The sequence below is a fragment of the Tursiops truncatus genome, chromosome 4 (genome assembly GCF_011762595.2).
Source record: "Tursiops truncatus isolate mTurTru1 chromosome 4, mTurTru1.mat.Y, whole genome shotgun sequence".
NCBI lineage: Eukaryota > Metazoa > Chordata > Mammalia > Artiodactyla > Delphinidae > Tursiops > Tursiops truncatus.
The window spans coordinates 77,066,447-77,080,493 of record NC_047037.1 but is presented as its reverse complement, the minus strand read 5'-3'; the positions used below and the strand labels follow the sequence as shown (position 1 = coordinate 77,080,493).

General features: G+C 36.8%; 1 protein-coding gene and 1 pseudogene across 9 annotated transcripts in view; both read right to left on the bottom strand.

Annotated features, from left to right (window-relative positions):
* The window catches only part of POLQ (DNA polymerase theta), a 114,742-nt gene that overhangs the window by 38,483 nt on the left and 62,212 nt on the right, over positions 1-14,047 (bottom strand). For all 9 annotated transcript variants that reach the window (XR_004526393.2, XR_004526394.2, XM_033855781.2 and 6 more), the window contains 4 exons: positions 8,363-11,472; positions 5,879-6,022; positions 4,677-4,873; positions 1,691-1,931 (listed from right to left, as the gene is read on the bottom strand). Coding sequence is in view for 7 of the 9 variants with exons in the window: in XM_033855781.2 (XP_033711672.1) it covers positions 1,691-1,931; positions 4,677-4,873; positions 5,879-6,022; positions 8,363-11,472 (3,692 nt within the window). In the remaining 2 variants the exon portion in view is untranslated. The remainder of the gene's footprint in view (positions 1-1,690; positions 1,932-4,676; positions 4,874-5,878; positions 6,023-8,362; positions 11,473-14,047) is intronic.
* On the bottom strand, positions 6,063-8,158 carry LOC141278511 (ATP synthase F(0) complex subunit C1, mitochondrial pseudogene; annotated as a pseudogene).

Below are 14,047 nucleotides of genomic sequence, written 5' to 3'. Positions count from 1 at the left end.
CTCCAACAGGCAAGAAGATGAGAAAAGAAAAAGATGAAGATTCTGGAGGCCCATTAAAATTAACAAGCACATCCTGAAATAATTATTTTCAAATAAAATTTGATAGTTGTCCACATTCTCTCCAAAAACCTCCCTTATCTCAATGTACTTCAATTCTATGGATTCTGCGAATAAGAAATATTTAACACTGTACAAGAATGCATTTAACACCTCGTGGTCACCCACTTTTGAATCTGCAGGGAAAAAAAAAGCTTTCAAGGCACATAGAAAGAAATTGTGAAAGTTAAAAATTACAAATCTAGACGGTTTCTTGTGCTTTTCTGGAAAGGAAAGTCAGTCTTCTTTTTTTTATAGGTGAAAAACTGTCTTTAAATAGTGGAACCATCCCCTCCCAATCAGACTGAAAACTTACAAATCTGATAATGGGTAACAAATATCTAAAAAGTTACAGACTAATTCATATCACCATCGTCAAATGTCAGTGTCTAGAAACTATACAGACTACCCAGGATGCCTATCCTAGGAGCAGACTAGTCAGACTAAGAGGGAATGAGCTATGTTCATTCAGCATTATTGTAAAGTAGCTGAGGTATGTGTGCTGCATACTCTCACTCCTTGGCCTGCCTAGATTGGCTTAAAGAAGCTGTCTGAAATACTACAATGCCTGTTGAAGAGCTACTAATTAACATCACTTAAGCAAGTCTCCTGTGAGCAAATAAGTCAGTCTGGTCTTCTGTATATTCTACCCCAGTGATGTTGGGGAGAACTTTATTACCAGCACAGAGGGTTTGTGCTAGCAGTAATAATAATCATCAAGGAATACAATAATGAGCGCCTGCTCTGTTGCAAACACTGCACTAAGTTCTCTGTCTCATTTAATACTTACAAAATAAGAACCAGACTTAGAGAGTTAACATAGCTTGCCCAAGGTCCCTCACAAATAAATAATACAGATTCAAGCCCTGGTCTCTGTGAATTCACCAGTCTGCTGTTTCTAGTATTTATTAATCAGCCAGTAAATCCACAGTTTATATCTCCTCACAATGAAGCCAACTTTGTTCCACTTTCTCATTTTCACCATGAACATATATTATGCTCTCCAAAGTCAAGGTACTCAATCTGGGCCAGCAGCCTGCACAATAAATTCATGCTATTTGTCACAAGGGAAAAAAAAGATTCACATAAACACCCTTGGCTGAAAAAAATAACAGTTAATAGCTCTAAAAAGAAAACAGTTCATTTTTTTAAATCCATAAAAGATATATTCTAAGTGTGAATAAAAACCATTTGATAACATTCAAATATAAAATTAGGAATAAATGAAGAAGATGCCACTAATTCACCTCATTACAGTAGAGCCAAAGGTCAGCAAACTACGGCCAAACTAGGGCCAGATGTCTGTTTTTGTAAATAAAGATTTACTGGAACACTCATTTTCATATTGTCTATAGCTGCTTTCGTGCTGTGATGGCAGAGTTAAATATTTGTGATTGAGACTGTCTAGGTTGCAAAACCAAAAATATTCATCACTGGCCTTTTACAGAAAAAAATTTGTTGATTCCTGCACTAGACAATCAAAAGAAAGGGTCTGCATAAAAAGTATAATTTATCCACCTGTGATAGAGTGGCTAAATACATAACTATCCCCAGTCTCATAACATCGTAAAAATGCCAGGAACTGTGTTTTTACCTTGAAGGTTTTCCTTCTTCAACAAAGAATTAAGTTGACTCATAGAGCTGAAGATGAGAATGGACTCTACAGATGCTCTGTATCGCCCAGAATGCTCAGTGGTGACGTTCAGCCCTAGGCTTTGAGTTCCTTGGCCAGTCTCTATCTCTTCCAGGAGTGGAAGCTCATGAGGAAGAAAACGGGAAACTATGCCATGAAGAGTCGGCTCCTTGGAATCTGGATCTAGTAACCAGCATGCCACCTGAGTGAGATAACAATCAGAATATTTTCTTGATTTTTCAAAGATATTTCTGTACCCTTAAATTAAAAGGGGAAAAAAGAAAGCTCATTTCTAATCTCACTCGTTTTCACTTAATACTTATTCAATGGTCTTCCCAGGAGAGGAGAAGGAAAGGATAATTGTACCAGGATAAGGAAAGGATAATTGGTATAAAAAATAACTCATTTTTTACCAATAAGAGCCTTCAAAGGTAGCCTTCAAAGAAGGAAAATTTATACTTTTCCACTACTGCAATGCTCCTCCTGACCTACTTCAGAAGTAGGCTTGAAAACCAAGTGCCTTTCAGCTAACAAAAGTCATGTTTCTGAAAATGCAGCTGGATTCTTCTCCACTAAGGCTAATTTTGGCTTTCCTACTACTATAACAAAGATGGGCCTATATAGTTTTAGGTTTATTTAATTAAAAAAAATTTTTTTATTGCGGTAAGTCACATAATATAAAACACACTATTTTAAGCATATTTAATTGTACAGTTGAGTGGCTTATTCAATATTGGAAGAAGTGAGACATAAATATTTCGCCATTACAAGTTCATATCCAGTGTTTTAGAATGCCTACAGAATTTCTCTCAAGGATGAGGACCTGTCACCATGACCATCCAACTAGTGATTTGACTGCTACTGTTAGTTTCCCTATGAGACTAGAAGACCTGTATTTTCTAATACTTGATTTTAGCAGAGCGAAATTGGATTTAGAATAAGGAAATCTAAGCCTTGTTCATAATTTCAATAATTACTAAATGACTTGGTTACTTCTTTTATAGGTCTAGAATGTAGTTTTATGGGGTGGGGGGGGCGATATTGTAAATTATAATAAGAAATATAAATTGGGTCTTCCCAACAGAGATAAAGGTGTCTTTAATTATGCTAATGCAGTGACTTGGAGTGCCCCTAGGTCACCTAGGAATGGCGGCTGGTTGCCACCAGTAATCAACCCTGTGATAGGAGGGCTGGAACTTTCAGTTCCACCCCCTCAAACTCCTGGGAAGGGGAAGGGGCCAGAGGATAATTGATCACCAATGGTCAATGGTTTGGTCAATTATGCCTATGTAATGAAGCCTCCATAAAAACCCAAAAGGATAGGGTTCAGAGAGCTTCTGGGTTGGTAACCACATGAAGATGCAGGGAGAGTGGCAAGCCTAGAAAGAACAGAAGCTCCACACCTCTTCTTACAAACTTCACCCTATGTATCTCTTCGTCTGGCTGTTGACTTGTATCCTTTAATATCCTTTGTAATAAGCCAGTAATTTAGTGAGTAAACTGGTTTCCTGAGTTCTGTTAGCCGCTCTAGTAAATTAATCAAACTCAAGGAGGGGGTTGTGGGAATCTGATTTATTTATAGCTGGTTGACCAGAAGCACAGGTAACGAGCTGGGCTTGCAACTGGTGTTTGAAGTTGGGGGCTTGTGGGACTGAGCCCTTAACTTATGGGATTTGATGCTCATTCCAGGTAGATAGTAACAGAATTGAGCTGAATTGTAGGACACCCAACTGGTACCCAGAGAACTGTTGGAGATACAGCAAAACCCCCTCCCCCCCACCATTAGAAATTGGTGATCAGAACCCTTTTAGGGGTGTTGAATAAGAAAGTCTGATGCAAACGTCTCTTATAAAAGTGAAATTTTATAAATTAATAGCTTCTCTTCTTACACCAAAAATGTGATGATTAACAAAACCAAGTATGGAATATTTCAAATAGTTTATGCCAAAGGTGTTATATAAATCTGGGATACTACTACAGTTTTAATAAGCTCACATTACCATTATTCTCATTTTGGGCTCTGGAACATCAAAATTAGGTGATAACCTTTTATATCCAGTAAAGGTCAGTTTAGGAACTATATGAAATTTATCACATATAAACCAAGGCTGGTCTGAAGTATAGGAAAGAATAGTATCATTAGTTTACCTGATACTGCCTTCAAAAATCTTTGCCAAAAAAGCTAAAGAAACTAAAATATTATCCTATTATCATTGATCATATTGATAATAACAACCAATTAGTATCATATCTCAACTCAAAATTAATATTCCACACACCTCATGTATCCAGTCTCAACAGAAGGGAAAAAACGATATCCCTTTTCAGGGCTATGATCCTGTAAATAAATATCTTCTGAAAGTGCATTATACTGTTAAGTGTATATTACAACAACATAAGTTACTCTTTCCTTAATAACTCAGAGTCATCATTATGAACAGTATATCATAGTTTGCTATTATATGGAAAAGTTCTCAGGGGCTAGTAAGGCCATTTGTCCCTATGCTAATGGCCTCTAACTACTATGCTTTGTGATCTCTTATATCTGTATGCTTTTGCTATTTTCTGCCTCTATCCTCATGGATATTTGAAACACCCTGCTATCATATATCTAAATCTGACAGTTCTCCTTTCATTCTAATTTACTATGAGACAGAAAATTTAGAACTTATGACCAAAATAAAAATTGTTTAAGTCTCTGAAGAAAGATGTGAACTTTAGTGCTTGGAATGTGTGACATCTCTGGTTTTATCTACACAGAGGCATTTGGTGCATAATAATCTGTTCTGGGTGGATGAAGTTATTGGACAAAGAAGTGACTACTCTAAAATACTTAAGCTGTACTGTTGAAGCTAAATAAATACCAAGTCATTTAAGAATTAACCCTAAACATTAAAATTAAATATTTTTTGAAGTATGTAAAATTCTTTTAGATAAGACAGGGAACCTTAGGATCTTCATAACTTTGTTCCAGGGAGATGCCACAAGACAGAAGAAGAATTTTATAGCTCTGGATGAAGTCATAGATGATAACAGAACGTTCTTTATCAGATTCCTTTTGAAAGCAAGATTGAAGGTGCCGCATTCTGTCTTTCACAGTCAGGCTTGGATCCAGAGAAGGTGGGGCCAAACTGGCACTAATTTCTTAAAAAAAAAAAAAAAGAAGTCTTAAGGCAAAAAGTACACGCATTCATTTGAAACAGCAATCTTTAGTGCCAAGACTGAAAAAGACTCAAAAGCCTCAGTTTAGTTCAGCAAGACCTTTTCCAGGTCATGTTGGCTATATAGATGAAGTGCTCTGTAATCTAAAACTTAAGGATTGGGCTAGGTGATTTATAATGCTCTATTTAATCAGGTGGGAGAAAATTCTAAACATTAAGATTCCTAAAAATAAATTTACGCTTCTCAGAATGTGGAATTAAAAAAAGAAAAGTTATTTTTAAATGAATTTTAAAGGAACTCATTTCAGAGGGAATTTTAGTATGAATGTATAAAATTACATCTAAAATAAAAGAAGTTCAAGTAATTACTTATCCTAAGATGTTCTCCTATGAAACAACTGAAAATATTTCATGCTTACTCAGAACAGACATTATATGGCATCTTTTTAAATGTTTCCTTATTAATTTTGCTTCTGTCTAAAACCAAACAATCAACTAGGTATCCAACAACCATAATCAGATCACAATTTATACCTAGGTCCTATCCTTTTAATTCCAAGGCTTCTCCAAAGGCTGTGTGATTCAACTACTGTAGATGTCTAGCTCATCACTGCCTCTAAATGAGTTCCAGATACAGTCGATAGGAGGATAAAAGCCTGGAAAGAAACTGCCATGATCCAGTCTTCAGAAGCAAATCCTCAAGGTGGCCAGTGAGTCCTTAAGGATCCACTACCCCAAAGAAGAAAACACAGTAACAGCCACATGTGACAAGCAGAAGACAGTAAGGGGGGTGGCTTCTTAAAATGTCATTCTAGTTAATATATGAAATAATGTATACAATAGCTACTATTTTTTAAAGGTTTTTTTTTAATCCTAAAAAATAAATTCTAGGTAAATTTCAGGAAACTATTCTCAACAAACAAGTCACTATCCTCATAGAGGTTACATTAAAATTATATGGTAACTTAACCAAATAGTGATTACTTACCAGAATGCTTTTGTTCCTTCTGCAATGAAAAATAGTAAGCATCTCTTCCACCCCAGCATACTGCCAGTCCAACCACCAAGATGCCATCACAACCTTTAACAGGAATTCCATCATCTCCAATAGGGCTTTCCTGAGAGGAACTAACTATGTAAAACCAAAGTGAAATAGTTAAAAATCTCTGAAAATGAAACCACTAAATTGAGTACTAAAAAAAATGATATAATAAAAAATTATTTGATAAGCAAATTTTTCAGATCCCTACAATATGCATCATGTGGATAGTCATTTTTAGGTGTAAGATCTTCCTAGGCTTCCCATCATTTAAGATAACTGTCACTATGAAAAATCTACCAAAGATTTCTTAAAAGAGATCTGTAATAATGACTAAGATAGTTTAAAATTAACTTTTTAAAGTTTTCCAAAAGCTGCATTTTGAATTTCTATAACTCAGAAATAAAGACCACTTGCATACTACAAAAATTTTGTAGCAAATTTAGCAATTCTTAACACTTAGAAACTCCAGAAAAATCAAGAGTCTTACTTCTTAGTGAAGAATTAGGTATGATTTTGTATTTGAGTCAATATTTTTCCTAAAATAATACACCTTTCAATTGCACAGACATAGGTCAAAAACTAATCCATCTTATTTACAATTATATCCCCAATACCTGGAAAATAACTGTCACATATTTGTTAAATTTAAGTGAATGTTTTTATCCCTCTAACCTCTAGCACAGAAAATGTACTCAATTTTATGTTTGTTGAATGAAAAATGGAAAGAGCTAGTCAACAATGAAAGTGCATAAAACTTGTCATTAACACATATGCTTCCTGAATTGAAGATCAAACAAATACTCAGAACTTTATGAACAAACTCATTCATAAATATAGAGATTTAAGAAATTTGATCATATCTTTGATTTCCACAACAGATTGTCAAGCTGACTACAGCTATCCCCCATAATACTGAATCATTACTTCCATGAAATAAGACAGGAATACATGGCATTATTTAACCAAAAGTTTCAATTCTCTGAAAACCTGAAAGAGTTCTGAGGCTTTCATGACTATCAGTAGAGGTACAAGTTCTACTTGAGAAGAGTAGAAGTGGGGAGTACCAGTGGGGAGAGGAGGGGGGAGGGGAAAGATATCAGTAGGGGATTAAGAGGTACAACCTACTATGTATAAATCAGCTACAAGAATATATTGTACAGCAAAGGGAAATACAGCCATTATTTTACAATAACATTACATGGAGTATAATCTATAAAAATAGTGAATCACTATGTTGTATACCTGAAACTAATTTAATATTGTAAATCAGCTATACTTTAATTAATTAAATTCAAACCATGTCACACCATTAAGGTACCATAACAAGTCTGATCCATTTTCAAAATATACATCTTAAATTTTACAAAATTATATTCTAACTAATATACATTAATATATGCATATGATTATATATATAGATATAGATACACAGATGTATATATATATATTTCTTTCTTTCTTAGAGAAATGCTGTGTTTAATGGTAAGCTTGGCACACTCTAACACCAGGCATAACCAGGAGCTAAAGCAGCAGGGATGTACAGGAAACCTCCAGAGACTCACAAAGTAGAGGATGAGGAAGATAACCAAACAGAAGGGCCCTATGGCCTCAGACAAGGCAGAGCCCAGAATGGCATAGAAGAGGTATTGTTTGTATGTATGTATGCCTGGCACCCAAGCATCAATCTGTCAAACACTGTTCTAATGCTGGCCTCTGAACCAGCCATACCAACTGTGGTGTCCCCACCAGCAATAAGCTTGGCTGCTGGGTCAGTGTCCTGGGAGACAACACTGGTATGGAACTCCTGTGGGGAGCTGCTATAGAAAGGCTGTTTAGATGGGATTTCTGGCCTGCTTGGAAGGAGGCAGACACAGGCCTGATTAGACCCCAGGCACAACAATGGATCAGAGCCAGAGGAACAAACAGTGTCCTAGTGGTGTGCACGTTTTCAGTCTACCAGCTTGAGCTCTTGGCCTCACTGCTCAGCTCTCCTGCCCATGTGTCCAGAGGTCCCCCATCTCTTATACCAGAGGGTAACTATTTTTAATCTAGTTGTGCTGAACAATAAGGCTGTTCCACATATAAAACCACATAGGAGAAACTTATTAAACTTTTTTTTGCGGTACGCTGGCCTCTCACTCTTGTGGCCTCTCCAGTTGCGGAGCACAGGCTCCGGACGCGCAGGCTCAGCGGCCATGGCTCACGGACACAGCCGCTAAGCGGCATGTGGGATCTTCCCGGACCGGGGCACGAACCCGTGTCCCCTGCATTGGCAGGCGGACTCTCAACCACTGCGCCACCAGGGAAGCCTGAAACTTATTAAACTTTGAACATACTTATTACATTTAATATCCAATACTGAAAAGTCTCAGTCCCATCTCAGTCCACTATTTTACATAAAAATGTAAAAGATTAAAAAAAAAATCTTACCTTGCTTAAACCTACCACCAATAGTAGCACTTTTAGAAGATGTCAAATTACTGATCTTTTCACAAGCCAATGAGATGGAAAATCGAGTTTTGTTTTGCCACTCCTTCATGAATGTTTGAAAGAGAGTTTGGTCACTCGCTACGTCAATTATGGCCAAACTTTCTGAACTGCATGAGGCTAGAGTTAACTGCAATCCATCCTGTGATAACTGCGGTGAAAAACTTGTGTCTCCAATAGGACTGTCATCTTTGAAACCATTTCTAGTCTCTGGATTTAAATCGCAGTTTTTATTATCTGAAGGTGAGCCAAATGAATAACTTTCACCAAGTTGTAAACCACCACTAATTTTCTTAAGTTTTACAGAAGATGTTCCAAGAAAACCTGGAAATGACAACTTAGAAGCAGATGGTATAGGAGGAATGAGTCCATTATCATCAACTATACAGTTTTCTTTACAAGGCAAGAGGGAGGAGGTTTCACCATGAATGACATTGTTCTCTAGTGCGTCAATATTGCCTTTTACCACAATATTAGGGGATAATGGAATTCCTTGCACTTTATTTGTCTCCAAATTTGAAATCACTTCCTGTTTGTCATTTACCTCTGTGTTTTTTCCTTTCAAACTGAGCAAGTCTGTAATGGTTAATTTTAGCTTTTCATTTTCTAGAGGACTGGACACATTATCTAAAATCCTTTGCAGTCCTGGACTTAAATCAAATGATGCCCCTGACCATATGAATGAATTATCTTGCCTTGTCCCAGTAAATTTGGATTTTTGAGACCTTTTATCTTTATCTCCTCCAATTACCTCTCTTTGGGAATAATCATTACCCACAATCACTGGATCACTCAGTTCTAATACTCTAAGAGATCCTGCAGTATTATGTTTCTCTTGGACAGGAAATACGTCTACATTATCCAAAGCTTCAACCATCTGAGCAGAATCCATTTCTGAAAATACAGTAGACTCATCACTGAAACAAGACAATGGCTGCTGATTATCTTGATTCTCATTCACATCTGATTTTTTAATTGGGCCCTCTGGTTGTAGACACAGAGAATCAGCAAAATGGACTGAAGTTATTTCAGAAGGAAGGCGTTCTTTTGCTTGTACATCAGGTGGTTGTTCTTCTACCAGGTACTCTTCACTGAAACTGTCAAACAGTAAACTACCACTCAAATTCAAACTTGTTTCAGGAACTGGCAGACATTCTACTTCTATATCAGTACGAGTTCTCATTTTAGGAACCAGAGGTATAACTGGTTTCATAGCTTCTTGTGTTTGATAACCTTGAAGAAAACTATTTAATTGGGAGTCAGTAACAGAAAGTTCATTGCCTTTAAAACATGGGTCATTTTCCCCTATTAATATTGGAGAATAAAAAATTGGGCTTTCTGGAGTCAGGTTATCAACCCCATGTGAATCAGTGCTTTGTTTCATAGCATCTACAGTCTTAAGTTTCAAACGACTTGTCGTTCCTGGTGAATGTTGTTCACCTGGAAAAGTAAAGTGAATCTCTTTCTGAAAGGAGCTCACTGAGCTCTGTTTGTCTAGGCTCTTCTGCATCATTCCTGTTGCCAGGCTGGTATCCTTTGCTCCTTCTTGCTTGGCATTTTCAGTTGCTATCTGTTGAATTATTTTCTCTGACTGAGTATCCAGGTAGAAACTATCTTCAAAATCACAGAGATCTAAACCTAAGTCAGAAACATGATTATTTTTAGTTCTCTCTGCTGCATAAGCATCTGTTTTTACTTGTACTCTAAGGGTATTCAGAATATTCTCACGCTGGCCTCCTGATTTACCAAATACTCCACTTAGTAGATGTACTCCACTGGATATCTCAGTGCTGCTTATGTTATCTCCTGATACCTGAAGATTACTTGATTTATTTTCCTCAGCATTAAACTTTGTACTTTCACATTTCATAACAACATTTGAGTCCCTATTCATATAACTGCTGTCTTTCTCATAGGGCATTTGTCTTGCTATTGGTTTTTTCAGTTTGGTGTAAGTATTCGTCTGTTTATCAAACTGCTTTTCCAGGCACTGGTTAATTGGATGGGTGTCATGGTGTTTCACATTAACATGCTGGTTTTTTGAATCATTTTGTATCAGCACTTCATTTGTTTTTTCTGATTCAACAGCTAATCCTCTTCCATTTTCACTAACCACACTGGTGGCTTGATGAGTCACATTTTTATTCTGGGATCCTGTGATAAAATATTCCACAAGAATATCATTAGATACTTTATTGTTCCTTGAACAACTTTGTTCTGTTTGTGATGGGAATGATACTTTGCTATATCTTCCCTCAGCACAGAAAGATATGTTTTTAGCAAATGGCTCTGGACTTCTAAATTCCATATTCTTCTCATCTGAAGTAAATGACTCTTCACAATGAATAGGATTAGACAGAGTCTGTTCTTGTAAATTGATTCTACACATCCTAGTGTCTTTCACAGGGCTACTGTCTCTAGATCGTTTTAGATGCTTACTATGTTTCCAAAATTGAGAGGTTGTACTCATCTCTTCTGAACTGAGATTCAAAGCTTCTTTTTTTGTTTTCTCAGATGAGAGAGTCTGAACAACTTTCGTAGTGCTTACTTTCCCCTCGTTCAGAGAGGTCCCTAGCTTTTCTTTATTTATACTCAAAGAAGCCCGTCTTTTTGCTCTGGAAATGGAATGCAACTGACATTCTTGATGCCCATCCTGAAATTTATAATAAAAGGAATCTGTATGCTCTCTACTTTTATCTAAATCTTGCACTGTATTTGGTAAATGAGTAACAGAAGAATCATTAAATATTGTGTTACTTTTTTTCTTTGATGCTAATCTTTTATAAGAACTCTTAGTTTGGGGTATAAATTTGTGTTCTTTTACTTCTGATTCACTGCAGGTCAATGAGTGTGTATCAGAATTTAAAAGGGAATATGGACTCCACTGCACTCCCATTTCAACTAAGTCCTGCTGCAGAATCATTCTGGCTTCTTCTACTATAAGAGTTGCCGCTTCCCTTTCAGTTAAATCTTTTCTGCCAGTCACCCAAATAGTTCGCATATTCCGACGCTCTTCAACTGCTTCCTCTTCCTCATCCACTGCCTTTCGGGTACTATACAAGAGGTAGGAAAAGAAATAAATTAATGCATTGATTCATTCATTAATACAAGTATTTATTAAGCATCAATTTGAGCTTTTCTAGGAACTGAAGAAATAGCACTGAACAAGAGGGAAATGTATCTACTCTCATAGCGCTTACATTATAGTTGGGGAAATCAGAAAGTAAACAAATGTTAAAATGCATTCTGTGTCAACTGGTGATAGATAAGAGCTGTGTAAAAAATTGAAGCACAATTGTGACCACCTAGAGGGGTGGGAAAGGGAGGATGGGAGGGAGATGCAAGAGGGAGGAGATATAGGGATATATGTATATGTATAGCTGATTCACTTTGTTATAAAGCAGAAACTAACACACCATTGTAAAGCAATTATACTCCAATAAAGATGTTAAAAAAATGAAGCACCAGAAAGGGATAGGTGGTTCTGCAGTTTTTAAATAGCATCATTAGGGAAGGCCTCACTAAGACAGAGTCTTTAAATGGAAACCTGGAGTTTATTGACAGAATTTGAAAGACAGTTCAGAGTAACTACAAGAGATTCAAAATGAAGAGAGAAAGTTCAGAATTGAGAGACCCAGAGAAGGAGAACCCCATATTTTTCATACAAATTCTGCCCAAATATCTGGCCGACCTCAAAACTATGCAAGTGTGGAGAGACTCCAAGCAGCTAGGTGAAAGTCTAAACAACTGAACAGAGATTTGAGCTATTGCCTACAACAGGAAAAGTTTGAGCTTAGCCAAGCTGACTGACAAAATATCAGTGCTCTTCATAGTAAAATAATAGATTCTACACCCTAAAAGGTCAAACATACGTAACTGAAGTACCATGAAGAGAAGATAAACAGGATGAGGCATAAAAATTATGGAAGCTGGGAAACTTTTGTTTACAACCAAGATAAAATAACAGGGACCAATTTAGCCTCTCACCCAAAACAACTAAAAACTGAGGCTAGGTCATAAAAGACATTGCAGTCTCCATTTTGCTCTCTTTTGGGTCACTCACTCTGGGGGAAGCCAACCATCATGGCAAAAGGATCTCAAGCAGCTCTATGGAGAAGTTCACGTAGAGAAATGAACACCAACCTGCCAGCATGTGTGTGAGGCATCTTTAAAGCAGATCTAAGTCAGCCCTTCAGATGACTACAGTTCTGGCCAACAACTTAACTACAACCTCCTGAGGAGCTCAAACCAGAACTACGAGGAAAGGTACTCCCAAATTCATGACTTGCAAAAACTTTGAGTAAATATATATTTACTAGTTGCTTTTAAGACACTAAGTTCTTAAGTAATTTCTTCCATAGCAAGAGTTAACTAAAATGCCTAGTAAAACTATTGAACTTCAAAGATATAGAAAATATATCTCGGGACTTCCTTGGTGGTGCAGTGGTTAAGAATCTGCCTGTCAATGCAGAGAACACGGGTTCGAGCCCTGGTCTGGGAAGATCCCACATGCCGTGGAGCAACTAAGCCTGTGCACCACAACTACTGAGCCTGTGCTCTAGAGCCCGCGAGCCACAACTACTGAGCCCATGTGCCACAACTACTGAAGCCCACGCACCCTAGAGCCTGTGCTCCGCAACAAGAGAAGCCACTGCAATGAGAAGCCTGTGCACCCCAATGAAGAGTAGCCCCTGCTCACCACAACTAGAGAAAGCCCACACACAGCAACGAAGACCCAATGCAGCCAAAAATAAATAAATAAACAAATAAATGTTAAAAGGAAAGAAAAGAAAAGAACTCTCAAGGCCTACATATTTGGAAGGGCAAAAGAATCACACTCCCGTAAGAATTCTCGAAAACAGCATACAAAGCAAAGAAACAACATTTTCAAAAAACTCAATAAAAGAAAGTATAGACCAAGGATTTCTATCCAGCCAAGGTGTGCTTCAAATATTAAGGTTATGGAAAATCTGTCTGAAACACACAAGAACTTGAAGAATTCTATATTATATAAGCCCTCCTCAAGGAACCTAAAGCTACTAGAGGATAAGTTTCATCCACTCAAGAGAGGAAGGAATACTTCAGAAATAAGAACGATGGTAAGAATCTGAATAACTAAAAATGTAGATTATATTAGTCTTCCAACCCTACCCCCCCACAAGGGTGGAGGCAAAGGTGGAAAATTAATGTATGCAAGTTTTATATTGAGATAAAGTAGAAAGAATGCACTTTGAAAAAGGGAGAGGGAAAAAGAAAGTTAAAGTAAGCTCAATGTCAGTGACTGTTGTTCCGGCAATAGGTAGGAATTACAGGATACAATTAAAATCTTGACAAACTATATAATAAAAAGTACAAAAGCACCCATTAAAACAAAAATATACACCTTTCTAAATTTAAAAATAAAATACCAAAGAATACCCTTGGGTGGAGAAAGAAACAGCAAATATCACATAATACACATAATTATAAAATAATTTGAGAGAATTGAAACCAAACATGTTATTCATATTGATAAATGTGAATGGGATTAAATCATCTATTAAAAAGATCTTCAATTTGTTTCAGAAAGCAAAACACAACTACAACTCAATGTGGTACAAAAAAGCATACCTAAAACAAAGTAATTCA